Source organism: Tympanuchus pallidicinctus, unplaced genomic scaffold, assembly GCF_026119805.1.
Source record: "Tympanuchus pallidicinctus isolate F22 unplaced genomic scaffold, pur_lepc_1.0 scaffold16, whole genome shotgun sequence".
NCBI classification, from domain to species: Eukaryota; Metazoa; Chordata; class Aves; order Galliformes; family Phasianidae; genus Tympanuchus; species Tympanuchus pallidicinctus.
In genome coordinates, this window is record NW_026294679.1 from 6,530,424 (window position 1) to 6,546,811 (window position 16,388).

General features: G+C 43.2%; 1 protein-coding gene across 1 annotated transcript in view; it reads left to right on the forward strand.

The window, feature by feature from the left end:
• Positions 1 to 899: 899 nt before the first annotated feature.
• HSPA12A (heat shock protein family A (Hsp70) member 12A) overlaps positions 900 to 16,388 on the forward strand; it is a 48,400-nt gene continuing 32,911 nt past the window's right edge. The window contains exons 1-3 of the mRNA XM_052678082.1: positions 900 to 1,042; positions 13,428 to 13,513; positions 15,403 to 15,530. Of these exons, the coding sequence (XP_052534042.1) occupies positions 1,015 to 1,042; positions 13,428 to 13,513; positions 15,403 to 15,530 (242 nt within the window). The 5' untranslated portion in view covers positions 900 to 1,014. The remainder of the gene's footprint in view (positions 1,043 to 13,427; positions 13,514 to 15,402; positions 15,531 to 16,388) is intronic.

Below are 16,388 nucleotides of genomic sequence, written 5' to 3' on the forward strand. Positions count from 1 at the left end.
GGAGGTGTTGGTTGTGGTGCCTACAGGATTGGTGCAGGCCTTCCAGGTAAGTCAACTGTGAGCATGGGAAGCATTTCATTGGGGCTTTACCTTGTGCATTGCACCTTTGGTCTTTCACAGAGGGAATATGGCTGCAAGGAGCTGCATGAATGAGGGCTGAGTGAGGGCTCTGCTCATAGCCGTGCACTCAGGGAGGAAACCTGGGGGGAAAAAAAAGGAGAATGTGCTAAGCAAGCATCTGCAGCACCCAGCCTTTGGTTCAGACTTTGCCAGTCCTCCAGAGATTCAAAGGGATCCTCTGGTGAGAGGGCTCAGGGCAGTCGTTGGTGGCATGAATAATTTACAGTGAATCTCAGTGATCTCTTGAGCTTGGAAGTCAGTAAGGAGCTGCACTGCAGTCAGTAGCCTTGTTTGTTCCACGAGAACTGCAAGCAGTGCTTCCACAATTTGAATGGCTGCTGAGGCTGGAAAATAAGGGAGAACAGGGTAACGGTTGCTCTGGCTGCAGGATATCGGCCTTTTATTCTCGGGTTTATAGCGTCTTTGGAAAAATCTTTACAGCTTAATGGTGGTGCAAGTGCCCGTGGGCGTGCCTCTCTCCCAGGTCCTGCAGAGGTGGGAATCAGCTAATGAGCGGGATCGGAGCTTCCGAAGGACACGGGTCGAGAAAGGGCCCGCTCCAAAGGCCAATGAAGCACTGCGGTGCTGTGACGGTAACCCCGCAGTCCGTGGTTCTGGGGAACCTGTCAGCGACTGCGGAACGTTCGTCCCCTCCGAGCCTCAGCGCTCCTCGCTCAGCCGCCGCCGCCGGGCCCGCAGCGGGGAGGGGCCGCGCCGCCCCCTGCCAGCGACGGGGCCTGGCTGCAGCGGCACCGCCCGCAGGAAGGCGCGGCGGGGTGGGGACGGGAGGAAGCGGCGGAGCCTCCCCCGGGCTGGGCTCCGTGGCCGGCCCATGCTTCGGCGGGAGCGGTGAGCGGCGGGCTGAGGGGAGCCGCGGGGCGGCGGCGGGCGGCCATGTCGGAGAGCGAGGGCGGTGCGGCAGGTGAGGCGGGGGGATTCGCCGCAATGCGGGAGCGCGGCGGGGGGAGGCGGCCGGGACCGGTGGAGGGGAAGCGGGGGCGGAATCCCGGCCGGCTGCCCGCTGCGGAGCACTGCGGGCGGCACCTTGGGAGGGAGCCGGGGCTCGGAGCGGAGCCCGCCGCCCTCCGCAGCCCCGGGGAGCCGCTGCGGCCACCCGGGAGGGAGCGGGGTGCGGGAACAATGCGGCCGCCGAGGCCTTTTGTGGCCGTCCCGCCCGGCGGCTGGGAGGGAGAGAGAGGGCTCGAGTGGGAGAGCGGGATGCGGGCATCGCTGTGGTGTGCTAGGAGAGCCGGGCGGGAGGCAGCGCTGCGGCGAGGCGCCGGGACGGTGTGTGCGGGTCGGCGGCTGGAAGGGGCTGCTCCCCGCGGGCCTGCAGGGAGGGTCTCACTGCGGTCCGTCGGTGCTCGCAGTGCGCCCGGTGACAGGCAGAGCTCCGCAGGGACGGGGATGATCCCTTCCTGTTGGGGATGCTGTAAATGCGTGGCTGGGGGAACAGCCCGAAGGACAGTGCGGGCTTAACCTGGCTGGTCTCATTGTGTCTCTCCAAACCTTCTTCCTCACTGAATGGTGTAGAGACTGGGGAAATGGATGCTGAGCCTTGGGTGGTGGTGGTATGCATACAGAGAAACTTAAAAGACTGTTAGTACAAATCAAAGAACTGTGCGCTTTGGAAGGGACCTCTGGAGATCGTCCAGTCCAAGCCCCTGATAAAGCAAGTTCCCTGAGGTAGGTTGCAGCAACAAATCCTGGAAATAAATTAAAGGAAAGCTCTTCTGATGAGCTTATTCAGCTGTAAGCCTCAGCACATCTGGGGATGCAGCTCTGTTTTGCAGGTGGGGATGGTGACTCAGATGGGTGCAGACAAGCACCAGCCGCAGGACCAGTCAGAAAGCCTCCCTATGGACTGATTTCCTACAGAAGACGGCAGAGCCTTCTTTGCACAGAGAACTTGTGGTGATGCTCAGGAGGCCTGTTTTCAAAATTTCCCCCCAAAACTGAGGTTCTCTGTTGGAGAGAAGGAAGAAAAAAGTGCATCTGTGAGTGGGATTTGGGGAGCACTTTGAATAAAAGAGGTAAACTGTAGCACGCGTGAAATAAAAGAGTGCCAATTTCAAACAGTACAGATAATACTGTTTATAAACTGGTTGAATTTTCAAGATCTTTACTGCATATTCACCCCCATCATGTACATGTTAAGTGCTTTCTGTATAAGTCGCTGGTGCTTACTCTGCTTGAAGGTACCTGTGACAGTTTTGTAGCTGACAACAGGAAGGAACAGAGTGACATTTGTGTGTTAGGTGACAGAGCGCTGTGTATTGTTTGCTGTAAGAAAGCTGCAAGGTTAGTGCAAGGCAGTGTTGAGAATAAGTGACTTGTGACAGAAGGAGAATTTGTTCAGGAGGGGTTTTGCTAGAAGATGGAATGTCATGCAGTAAATCAATGATTTGCTATGCCAGAAATCTTTATGTGCTTTCACTCTCTGGAATGCTGAAGCTGTCAGAGAAGAAAGACTTCAGGGATAAAACGTGATTTAGTAGGTGTTGCACTGACAGTCCAGGGGCTGCAGCCACTTACTGCAGCGTAGTACAATGCGTAGAAGAGAGGTCTGTATGTAAAACAGCACGGCGTTGCATGCGGAATCTGCCCATCGCTTATAGCTCCAGTCAGCACAGCACTGCGGTATCTGCAGATTGCTCAGGGTGAGCCTCGATGCAGTCATTTGTGCCCCTGAGCTGTTGCATGTGGAACTTCCCATTGTACTGCCTTCTAGTGCTGGTCAGCCAATGCATGGTGCTGATTCAGTTCTCCTTTACTGTACGCACCCTGTGAATTTTCAGTTCATTCCCCTGGGGTAGCAGCGGGTGCCTAGCAGTGCAGGGAGCTGCCCTGCTCTGAGCTGCAGGGTTTCCCCAAAGCTGGGTTTGGCTGCAGGGAGGCCCTGCGCTGCTCAGCACTCATATGGCGTGACACCGCTGTGCTGGCCCAGAGCTGGGAGCAGTGCGGCTCGGACGCGGCTGCGGCTTTGGATGCAGCTGAAGTCAGCAGCCCCAGGAGGCTGATGCTGTGCAGGAAGACCTGAATGCTGCCTCAGCTGCAGAAGATCTGATCTGCAGGTGTAAATGTCATCGTGTAGGTTCTGTTTTGCTCTCTAACTCTGTCCCCGTTGTTGGGGTTACATATGAGTTGCCTGGTGTCCTGCCTCATGCTCTTTTCTGCCAAATGCTTTTTACTGCGCTCTGCTATGATGTCATTTCTGAATCCCTTCACCTCCATTTTCTGTACCTGAATTAGTTCTGCCTTTTGGTGTTGTGTTAGGTGGGATTTCAGAAGTCGTTCTTCTCCAAAGAATGCCACATTTATAGCTTAGAAGTGTTTCTCTGTGGCTATTTTAGTCTACGTATTGTGAAGGAGCAGCTTGGCTTAGTCCGGTATTTTAAAAAGCACTGCTGGCCCTCAGTGAATGATAACAGAGAAATGGGTAAGGAATAAACAGCATGGCACTCAAGTGATGTGACTTCCCGGGAGGAGAACAGTCGTGACCACAAGTAGCTCTGAAACAACTTTTTATGGGAGCTTGGCTCTATTCCTTTTGTTTTATTTATTTATATGTAAAGTAGTTGTTGAGATCTGCCTTAAGCAGGTCAGTGAAATCATGAGACTCTTTGAGTGTTGCATTCAGAAGTGACTTCAACTTCTTCTGTGGTGACCTTCTGAGTGACAGTTGTCACTCTCACAGAATCACAGAATGGCCTGGGTTGTAAGGGACCTCAAGGATCATGAATCTCCAACTACCCTGTCTGGCAGGTCCACCAGCCTCCACATTCAGTACTAAACCAGGCTGCCATCCATTGTGGCCTTGAAGACCTCCAGGCATGGGGCATCCACAGCCTCTCTGGGCAGCTTGTTCCAGCACCTCACCTCCTCTCATAGTAAAGAACTTCCCGCTGATATCCAACCTAAATCTACCCTGCTTATCCTCTGCTCTCTTGTTAAGCACCCTCACTAACTGGCAGTAGAAATGGGTGAAGCTCCAAATTATGACACAGTCGTGCAGAGCTACTCAGCTGTGTTTTCCCACTAGAAAAGAGGAAGACTTGGAATCTGTTTCAAGAATGAACTCTGAAGTCCATCAGTTGTGACTGTAATTGGTATGCTCGCTTCACAGATGTTTTACTGAAAAAGTGCACAGCTGGTTTGTAACATGAGGTCCCAGATGTTGATGTTGCACTCAGAGAAAGCTGCTGTCAAGTATGAACTGAAGGGATCTGCTGTGCCACTAGCGTACGTGAAGACTTCATGTTCCTAACTGCAGCAGAGGTCCTGGCTCCTGGCTTCATCAGATTGAGGCTGCCTCTGCTTAGCCACCGGGTGCCTTTTGGTCTTAAAAAGAACATTCCATAGATCTCATTACTCAAAATATGTCAACTATGACCCATTTGCTGTTGTGTTAAGGAACATAGTGATATGCATTTAAAATAAACATATGCAAGTTTTAAATTTTACTGTAACTATTACTGAAGCAGTAACTTTTCACTGTTTTAAAATTAGGATGGCAGTGGGTATTAAAACAGGAAATTCCTTCGAAGTCTGCCTCAAAGGGATTTGAGAGAGGATTTTGTGTAAATGAAAAGGAAAATGCAGTCAATTCTAACAAAAAAAGTAAATAAACAAAAAAATACTCAGAATCTGGAGGTCAGCGCTGAGACTGGAAAGCCTTTGTTCCTGTCTTCTGATGCCTTTGCTAAGGGCAGCATCAGGGTGTGTCAGGAACAGGGAGCTGCATGGGGAGCAGCGTTGGCTCGCCCCGCTGTTGGCACGCTGCTGTGCTCTGCTTATGGATAGAAGCTGCTGGGTTCACTCAGCAGTGGTTTGGGCGCGTGGACTGGCTCTGGAAGTATCTTAATTTGCAAATACAAGGGACCCAGAAGGGCCTTCCTCTGTTTGTTCCATCAGTAATTCTGTAAGCTTTGGTCAGCTCTCAGTCTGTGCCCTGGAGATGCAGTTTTCCTAGGAATTCTGAGAGACGTTTCCATCAGCTTGTATTGTTTGCAGTTCAGAAAGAAGCATGTATATGAATGCAGTTTTATAGCAGCAATTTCTTGAAATCTGTGCGAGTTTGTTTGCTGTCATCTCAGAAGAACTACCGTCTGTGTTACAGAAATGTCCCCAGTCAACTGTAGTTTCCTTGAGGAAGGAGGCAAGTTGTTCTTGTGTTGGGAGAAGCAAGCAGCATAGAGATCATCTATGAATTCCGCTTTGACTTGCTCTTACCTAGATACATTTTACATTGATGATGCTTTTCTGCACCATTCTTTAAGGGCTGTCTCAGTCTGTGTGTACTCCAACCATTTTGAAGTTCAGAGCGCTCTGAGCTTGCCTGTGCAGCATGGCCTTTTGTCAAGAAGTTTTTTTAATTCGTGTTTTTTTTTCTTCCCATTTCATATGAACTCTGGACAGTGGATATTTGGGTATATCCCCCCTTGTTACTGCAGCCAGGCTGTTTGTCTTTAGTCAGAGATAATGAGAACATTAAAATCACAATTGCTTTATTCAGTTCTTACCACCTTCTAGTCGCTGTTTGAGAAATGCATTCCTGACAACTTGATGTTGCAGATTTCATCTTTGAGGACTCCTGAGGCTTTTTCTCTATTTAAAGACCAAAGTACCTGTGGTTATGATAGGCTGACTGGCAAATGGCCCCATTCCCTTGTTCCAAATAGATCCAACAAATTTAACATCGCTTTCTTAAGTTTCCATGGATACCTCGCTAGAACACATGCTGTAATCAAACCAGTAGGGCATGCCATTTGCAAAAGCTTTCACTATTGTCATAATGGAACTGCTGAATTCAAACCTGTCCTTTTAGAGTAGCTCTCTTTCTTACTCAGCTTCTGGTTTTACCCATAGCAGGCTGGATCCTGTGGAAGCACAGCTTTTCCGTTGGCTGTTTCCTAGGTTGGTGTTGGCCTCTGTGTGATGTGTATGCATAGTCGTGAATGTAGTCCTGATGGGTGCTGGTATTAAAAACCTCTGGAAATTGATTTTAATCAGTGTCTGCATGATTTTATGATCTACGCCACGGATCCTAAACATCAGTTTTCTCTCTTCTGTCCTCACAAGGTATTTTCCTTTAAGCCTCATGGCAAATCTGTTCTCAAGACTGTAAGTTAAAAAGAATAAAGAAACAGAAACTTATTCTTGATTTAGCTGGGAAGTGTCAATCTGAATCTAAATCAAAACCCAGAGGCTATAGATTCACAGATGACTTTGCTGATGGATTGTCAGATTTGACATTGCTGCTTGCAGTTGCACAACAGCTAGTGCTCTCTTATTTTCCTACTTTAGCCTTGAAGAATGTTAAGGGATTCATATAGCTCTTTTCCTTAGTTTTTGTTAGTTTGCTTGCTTTTGAAGGAGAAGTGGGGGGACAGGGAGACAAATTTATTTCCTCTGCTGGACATGAGATACAGAAAAACTGAACGGTGATTTTTGTTCACTCTTTGACTAATTCTCTGTTGAATATCTTCACCCAGAAAAGAAAATCTAGCATTGCTTTGTTTTCAGGATGTAATTACATCTCGAGATCTTATGTAGGAACTCGCAGTAAGACAGGGAATTCTGTAGTGCTGTATTTATTTGATTCCTATTGTTTTTTAAAGGAAAAAAACAAGCCAGCCTGCTCTCAGCTGGTAAGTGGTGCATTTCCCCAAGTGACCAACATCGCACATGCTCTGTTCTATGTGTGGTCCTGGGAACTGGAGCATAATCTTATTAGTGCCATTCCTGACAACCTTGCAGTGAACCAAGTAGATGAGGTGGATGATGACAGACATGTTGATGAAAGAGAAGCGGCAGGAGACCTTTTCTAGGAAGCTCTCTTTTCAAAGAATCTAGGTTCTGTTTATTGGCGTGGTTTGTTTTCTGTTGCTTAGATCTTTCTGTTTGGAAACAAGGGGGGAGGAGGTGAGTGATAAAGAAAACTGCTTGCATGGGGGCTGGTAGTGCAAGGAAGCCTGAAGGAAGCAGGTTCAGAGGAGCCTGTTGAGGAGAGAGGAGGTTATTTAGTGTGTGTTAAAGGTGCCTGTAGCATACCTGTGTCTGTGGAATAATTGGAATGATTGTGCAGAGTTGTCTTATGCTACAGTGAGCCACAGAATTTTTTGTTAACCCACATTTATCACAACGTGCATCTGCTAAAGCAAAATGCCTTTTCCTTACGATGCATAAGGCAGAGTCAATTTTGTTCTTGGGGCAAAAGAGCTGGAGGTCAGAAGTGAGCAATCAGTGCAAAGCTGCTGCTGCTCAGTTCTCAAACCCCAGGCTCTGGGGTGTGGCAGATTCTGAGCACATGAGAAAAGTCTTGGGTCTGGTAAAGAGTTGGCTGAGGTTTTACAGACCCAGTTATGAAGAGTACTTGATAGTTCTGTTGAAGTCCACTTTACCATGCTCTAGGGAGGTCAGATCAAATTAGGTAATATCCTACATACTGCCAAGGAGAGGAGAGCTGAACTTACAGCACCTGGCATATTCAGTAAGTTATTGCAAGTTCCTGTGCGTGTCTTTCATCTTAAATTAAATTCACAAAAAGTAGGCAGTGTCTGTTTTTTCCTTCTGCTGGTGAGGTGCGGGAAAATGAATGTTATCCACAAAATGAGGGATGGGATGGACGTGGGATTGTATTCTGATAGTCTTAGCAAAAATATTGAAGACTTGAATGATATTTGAAAGCTTGATAGATAGTGAAAAAGTAAACACCTCCAGTCAAACTGCGATCATAATGGGAGACAATGGAGAAGCGTAAGTGAGAAAGTTCATAGCTCATAATGAGATTTCTTATTTTCAGAATTGTATCAAAAAATTGGCAGAATTTTTGCTACAGAAAATTACTGTGCTGTATTTGATACTGGGGCAATGAGTATCAGTTCTTTGAGTAACCAGTTGTTATGAAAGAGTATCAGGAAACTTGGATTTGTCTCAGGGATTTGCCATGGCTGTATTCAGAGAAGGGAAGTGCATTGCAGTCTTTAGCAAACCAGCTGGATGCCTACTGGCATTTTAAAACAAAGAGCTCTGATTCCATTGATGTTAATAGCAGTAGTGTCGCTGGGTTCAGTAGAAGCAGGAGGTTCTTAGTTCTGATAGGAAATATCTTTTTATTATGCAAGAGAATCTTTTAAGTGTTTCTTTGTATTTGCTTTTTTCCCCATCTCTCTCTGTTGTTCTATAATTATTTTCAAAGGCCATCTTTGTATTGCAGTAAAATTGCTCTAGGTTGTCATGTTACATTTGGAAGCTATGACATTTTGTGCTTAATGCAAAGCAAAGTCTCAGCAAAATGAAAAGCTGAATAAGGTTTTCTCTACCAGTGCAGCAGTTGTCAACTAATAGCAATATGGAAAACCCTTCCTTCCCTGTTGTGCAAACATCATTAGCAAGCTTTGCTTGCAGCAAAATGATTATTGATGCTCAAAATGATACACAGTGATTGGAATGAAAAGCCATGTTTTGAATTCTGTTCTTTTGCTGCATGATGGCTGCTCTACACCCGTATTTCATTCAGCACATCCATTTTTATTTTCAATCCAGAGATGTTGCCCAAATGGAAAAATGAAGAATTTGATCAAGGTTTTAGTATAAGCAGCAAACTGAATGAGATCCACATGTAGTAGTCGCTGTTACCAGCCTCTGGATAGCTGGAAATTCCAGAAAAATTGCCCTAAGATATAGACAGCGCTTTCAGACATAAGGTCTGATTTTTGGGTGATCCTTTGCAGAGCTAGGATTTGAATTTGATGATCCTTATGGGTGTCTTCCGACTTGGGATATCCTATAATTCTATGTGCAAGTGGTTGATCTGTGAAACTGAGCACAGTGCCTTCGGTTTACCTGGTTTTACTGGACGCATGGAGATCGCCTGCAGTAGTGGCAGGTCCATTGGGCTCATCAGCCAGCAAATAACCAAGAGGCTGCTTGGCTGAGCATAGGGAACAGTAGATGTGAATTATACGAACCAAAAATGGATTGTTGGAGCTTTTCTTTTGAGTCAGGATTGTGCAGGGCAGGAATACTCAGTTTGGGAGCTTCCAGAAAAGAGTGTGTTCTATTGATTGTCCCAGTGAAGTCCCCAGGCTCAGCCAGATTTTCGCCTTTATGCAAGAAATGAATTTCATTGCATTTTGGTCATGGATTGAAACAAATGACTTTGGGATACTCATTTATATTTGAATGTTATGTGAAAATACTTCTTAAAATGCTGAAATTCTCACCTGAAACAGGGAATAGAATCAGTCCTCTCATTGATTCACAGAAGCGTAAAAGAGTTGAATTAGCAAGCGTTGCATTTGTGACCACTCTGGTCCTCCTATTAATAGAAGTTACCTGTAGATGCGTAGATTGGGACATGACATACTTTCCAGGGTTAGCAAAGAGGTGCACACGAGTCCTGAGGCTTGATCCTCCCTGGGAAGTGAGTGAGGTCCAGAAAGGTTCAGCACTGCTGTCCCAGCCATCGCATCAGTTGAGTTACTATATTGTGGACTTTCCTTTTATTCTGTGAGTATTCTGGGAGTCTTGAAGCTTATTCCTTTGCTGCATTTTGTCATAAGCTAAGGTGAAAAACCAAAACGTGGCCAATTGTTTACTGAAAAACAGGAAAAGCTAAGCTGATAAGCTGCTGCAGGAAACCATGGAAAAGAAACTCTTGCATGTGTTAGGTAAAAAGAAGGATAAATACAAATAAAATCGGCTAAGGCAGCAATTGTAGCTAATAAAATAATGGATATGAATCATTATTAATACAGTATCTGCTGGTGTCATCATTTTATCACTTCCCCAAATATTACAGGGTTTTGAAATTGCATAGAAACTTTTGAATTAAAACAAAACCAAAAAACCCATCAAACAAAAAGATCCTCAAAGAAGTGAAAGAGAGAGGCTTCTCTGTTTTCTCCTTTTTAGCTGCTATCCTTCAGAATGTATTTTTGGGCAATTCCTTAGGGTAGGACCAAAGTCAGAAAATGCAGTGACAGGTTGAATTAATTCTATACATACTTAGTTAAATTATCCAACTTCCAGTGTTGGCAGTTGTATTTCAAGTGAATGTTTACAAGCATTTACTGTGGAAATAAGTAAATCTCTCATCATGTCTTAGAGAAAGGTTATTTTAAATGTTGATCTAAGTATTTGAATGCTTACTTAAATTTGGGTTCAAAATAAAATTTAGGGACTGTTGTATCACAGAATCAAATACTGTGGTACTGCCCTGGTCATAAAATTCTTTTTCTTAATTGCCTAGAGGAGAAATTGGTTCCTAGGTCAATTTCAATTGAGTCTGGTGTTTGTTGCATGGTTCCAAATAGGGTTCCTTCCAACCCTTTGCCCATTCTCCGGCTTTCTTTCAGATTTGCCAATCACACTTGTCTACAAGTAAGTGATTCCAAAATATGTAACTCCTTCAGGAATATCTGTGCATTTATTTTTCTTCGTGTAAGATCTGTAAAATTAGGACACACGCACTTCTTTCCCCTAAGCAAGCACCAACTCACCCCATCCTCCCACATGCATAAGCTTATTTTGACACCTTTCTGTTTGTGTAGGGCAGATAGCACACAAATTCCCTAATTTCACGTGCTTTTGATTACCTTTTCACCAATTTGTAGAACTCATTAAATCCAGAGCGACTGACCTGCAAGGTATTTTGTGTAAGTGCCAGCAGCTTGGATGAATGGCTTTGACTTCCTACTATGCTGAGCTGCACTGATTCATTTGTTAGTTCTGCAAACTCTGGTAATGTCAAGGCCTCTTTTATAACTCTGATGTTAAAACAGTTATGGTTGTTCCCATTATTGCATGTGATTAGTTACTGATATTAAGAAATAAACTGGTTTAATGGAGTGCAACTTCTGCTTGTCTTAGCTGGGCATTGCAGAAGCAGCGCATTACTGAGGTGCAGTATAACAGGGAGCAATAGTGCAGAATGGTTATGTTGTTGGATGGAGCTTTTTTTCTAGTTAGAAATACTGGTACATCACAGAGAGTTTAACTTTCCAGCAGAATTGAGCAGTTTATCAGAATTAAAACAAGTGAACCTTCCCACAAATTCAACCTTTATGCATAAGTCTCAAGAGCTTTCTGAAACTGAAAGAGACAGTTATTTTAAAGATTTGGGTTGAAAATACCTAATTCTGTTCATCTGCTCACTATTTTAGGTAATGTTTTCTGGGGTGCTGTGACAGCCCTCTGGTCTGTGCTTTATGTGTTTTCATTGCTGCAAGTTTTTATACCTGCAGATATGGCAAATGCCTGTGTATAGATTTTATAGTTCTGGATAATTGCAAATTAATTGGGTCAAGTACATTCTTGATAGAACTCCATCCAAATTAGTGTGCTCTCATTGGATGGATATGAATATCACACTAGTTATTTAATCACCTCTATTGCCACACAGGGTTTTATGAGTCTTGTAGAGAGCAATGAATAGCTTTTCCAGGCACACACAGTGAAGGCTGATAACTGAAGACAGGCTGGAAAATAGAGCGCTGAAACAGGTAAAAGAGCTGGTAACAAGGAGGAGCACTGGAGATACAGATAATATTTTGTTAGTAGTAGTTTGATGTCTACCTTTTTGTCCTCTATAGGAGTATCCTAAGAAGGGAAATGCAGCATAATGCAAAAATTTGAGTCAGCATTGTGAATCGGTTCAGGCAGTGCTGCTGCTGGTTCTGATTCAGTCAGGAAAGGCAGCAGGATGCAAGGAACCTAATTCTTTTCCTTAGGAAACTAACGAAACGAATCCTTCTTTTTCTTCTGTTGTCCCTTTCTTCAGTTCTAAGAAAAAAAGCTGTGATGATGGTACAGAAATAAATCTGTTTTGAAAAGAGGAAGAAATTGTACACATGGTTAAGGATGCTGATAACAGCATCTGATCCAAATAGAGCTTGATGAATCAAGCAGATTGTCTGCTGTCACAGGCAGATTCTGTGCTGCCTATGGCTTTTTGTACTTTACCACAAAAGGAGTAATGTAATATATTCCTGAAGAACTTTGTATGGGGAATATGAATGTTCTACTTTTGCTTCTGAACATCTAACTCAGCATACTTGGGTAACTAACAAAAATAAACATTTTTTGAAGAGCAGTGCTAGGATTTGGAAGAAAACTTTCCGATGAGCAGATTATCCTATCGTTGTCTACTCAGAAACATCTTCCCTGAAAAGTAGCTGTAAGGTCTTGTCTTGCAGAGCAGCTCCTGTGCTACCTTACATTAATGGTCTGACTCATCAGTCTTTGGTCTAGGAATTCCTTGCCGTACTTCCATGTGCATTTTGTTGTGTGGTACATCCAAGTAGGCTAGATAAACACTTGTTGTTTTCTTTTTAATGTGTTGTTTAACGTTTATTATTCATTTTTAAAGACTTACTAAATAATTCTGCTGTACATCTAATTAGCTCAATGAACTCTCAAGGCTTAAATCTGGGAGTGGGGGGAATGAGCATTTGCAGGATGTATTGGCACCTTTTCTGCATTCATTCTGTGAAGTTATTGTAGTTTTCATGAAATAATATGTGACGTAGGAACCCATCTGAATCTTCAGTGCTTAGTTATTTTAATTCTTTTCAGTCATCATGGAGTAAATACAAGAAAGGAAAATACAAATAATGCGTGACAGTACTTGTCACTTAGTTGTTGTATTCCTTTAAATGAAATGTCAGTATTGTGTGCAGGACAGAAATATTTGTTTGATGATTTGTTAATAATGCTTTCCTTTTTCCCAGCTGGATTCTGTCCTGCAGCAATCCTAACAGCTGCAAAATGTTTCAGTGCAGAGTGTATTGAAGAATAAAAACAGAGGCAGTATGAAGAAATTTTAAGAATAAGGATTCATAAGGGAATAATTGCAACTTATTCTTACTGTGTTTTCAAACAGTTATCAACTGCTCTTTTTCTCTTAAAATTAGTCTTTCTTTATTATATCTCAACTTGTGTCTAATTTCTGCATTCACATGGTTTAATCCTAGGCTGTTAATGTAAGTGTATGGTATTAAAGCCATCTGTATTAGCTGGAACTTCTCCGTATATTCAGGAGGGCTTCTGCAATTGAACGTGGTGATTTAAGATGCGAAAGAATTGAAGTTAGTCAGGAAGACCAAGCATTTCAAAAGCAAAGCTGCCGTTTGGACTTAGCATGTTCTAAGGGCAAAAAGTATCTTTTATGAGGAGGCTATGGAATTTGCTTTCTTTTTCAGCAGGTTTGTTACATCAGGAAAAGTGGATAATACTATGCAAAGCAGCTATCCTATTCTACTTATTCTGCTTACTGACACGAAAGAATTTTTGTTTCCTTTCAGATGCAGTTTCCACATCTGCTTACTCATCACCAGCCAAAAGTTTGGGAGACCCTGGAATCACTCCGCTGTCTCCGTCGCATATCGTGGTAAGGGAAGTTGTTTCATTGGAAGGCTGTGATTTCCTCACATGCTGGCCCCTTTTATGCTATCCATAGTTTCAAATAAAATTTTGATCCTACTGGAGTTTCTGGTGGAGATCTCGTTTGTTTCAGTAGGATCCTGGTTTCTTTCTTTCTTTCTTTTTTTTTTTGTCTCCTTGCTGAGCTAATAGATTTGTTCTGTGTATTTTTATATCAGTGAGGGGTTTCCTGATCCCCAGGGTTTCCAAATTATGTCGCTGTCTGTCTCACTGATTTGTTTATGCAGACCCTTAAAAAAAATTATATATATTTAAAAAGTACATAAATGGTATTCAACACTATAATATGAACTCCCAGCAAAAAGAATCTTCTCCAGCAGACAGAGAAGCTCAGAACAGTGCTACTTCAATTTCCAAAGGAAAATAGCTACCTGTAAGCTTTTAGAAGCAAGCAAATGTTCCATAGAGATCATGCATTTTAATCTTATACAGTGTTTGTTTTACTTTAAAAAACTCCTGTTAAAATTAAGTTCCATCTGTTTTAAGGTCATCTGCATAATCTGTAGCACATTTAGGCATAGTGTATTTCCTGGTATCACAAGTGATCATATTCAGAACACATTGTTATCCTTGTCAGTTTTCTTGCTCTGAAGTTTTCAGTTGACCAACGTTCCTCTTTGGGATTTCATGTGTTGTTGCTCATTATTTTAGCTTCCATTCCTATCTTTCTCCATACATTCTACAGCTTTTACTTTTCCCATGCTGATGATTTCATTCCCTCTTCAAGTTAGATTTGCTTCTTAAGGTCCCTGAGGAAGGCCTATAAACACATATTCCTCTGATTGTAAAGATATATTAGGAGAATCCAAATAAGTCCTGCATTATTAGCAGTGAAACCTTATTATGCTCCTTTCTCCTTTCTCACACCCTTGTGAAGTATCAAGCGTATGGGATGATCTTGGAAAATGTAGACATACAATAGAAAGGCATTGAAAGAAGCAGGCATGAAGCTGTGAAGCTGCAGGATGTTAATGAGGAAGGTGGCTGGATGCTGCAAAAGACTGAGGACCTTTGGTGGTTCCTCTGTAAAGATAATAATTGCTTTTCAATATTTTTGAGAACAGCAGCAGAAGGGGATTCAAACAGGATCTCTATACTTAGAGGTCAACAGTTTTGTCCCATGTTGATTTTACCAAGCTGGCACATGTGCAGGTGGGTGCACTGCCCTCCTTCACCATCCGCCTGCCTGAAGCACGTGGCTTTTCCACCAGTATTACCAGCTCATTCTGTTCCTGTCCTGCCAAGCTGTTTGTGCAACAACCAACCACCAGCACGGAGTATTTCCTAAAGAAGCTTTCTGTAAATTCTTCATTGATAAATAATTATCTTGAGATGTGAAGGCTATTGCTACAGATTAGGTGGTTCTATCTGTATTACTTCTGAGTGGTAGCAGTACCTCAGAGTCAAGATAATAACGTAGGTGACTCCTAAAACCACCAAGTCCCGTTGAAGACAATGATGGATATAAATGCATTCTTTGTTCAGTTCAAGAAAAAAGCACGCTGCAACCTAGTGTTGAACTATAGGTTCTAGTGCTTCAAGATGACAGCTATGCCAAGAAATGATTATGAGAAGAATTCCTGATTCAAGAGGATGTGTATAAAATATCCTCCAGCAAACACACGATTGAGTTGTATATTAAATTTCCACCCTAATGAGAATACAGAAAATTTTTACAATGACTTTGTTCACAAATGCAGCTTTGGCAAAGATCCTATTTCCTCCTCTTTCTGTTAAAGTGGGATGCATGTCTTAGCAGAAATACTGAAGGACATGACAGATTACAGTTACACTAATCAATGACTCAGCATCTATTTTGCTTCTGCTGTTTAACAGAAGGACTCTGATGCAGAAGATGCTGTAGAACAGTTATTTCTCGTTGTTGTGGCTATTGATTTTGGCACAACATCCAGTGGCTACGCCTACAGCTTCACCAAGGAGCCGGAATGTATTCATGTAATGAGGTAAGAGCTGCAATGCAGCATTTGGTTTTGGATTGCCATCTGCAGCTATCTGTGCAGTTGCTATAGCTATGTCCTGCAGTACCTTGAAGTGACCAGGTTTATCTAGTGTTGTAACAATGTACACTTCTGTCAGGGCTATAATTTTCTGTTATTTCTTGCTTAAATCAATACAATTGTGATGTATTTCTTTCCCTTCGCAGTTCTGATATATGTAAGTCTAATGCAACCACAAATGCAGAAAATGTTATTGGAGGTATCTAAAGGGGATGTGCCACAATCCCTTTCTGTAGTGTATCTGATATTTTTTTCAGACCTTTTAATGACTAAAAGCCTATATGATTTTTATTAAAGTATCTTTGAATTGCCTATATTGTAACAAGGCCAAGATATAGATAATTTCAGGCATGAGAAAGGTATATATGAACTTAGGCACAGAAGTTATTAAAAAAAACAACACCTGCTCTAAGGAAAGGGCAAAAAGACAAACTTGCTGAAGTCCAGTATGATATACTGTAATTTTTCTAAGTGCAGCTGCTAGCTGAATGCCAGTCTTTAAATCCCAGCAGACAGAATTCATTGTGCAGTCAGCCTGCACGGTCACCTAGTGTGTGGTTGCATTGTATTTTAGAGAGATCTGACACATCTGGGTGATGGGAAATGCTATCTAAAGAGAGGGGAACTCAGGAATGGTAGTAGGCTGTACAGTGACAGAGATGCCTGCCATTTTTGATAAGGATGAGTAGTGCTTTAAGGCCTCTTTTGCATTCAGTCCACCTGACGTTCTGCTGATGGCACAGGGAGCTGCCTGGTGCTGGAAGTCAGAGGACAGACCACATGTTGCTGCCAGGTTACAGGGTG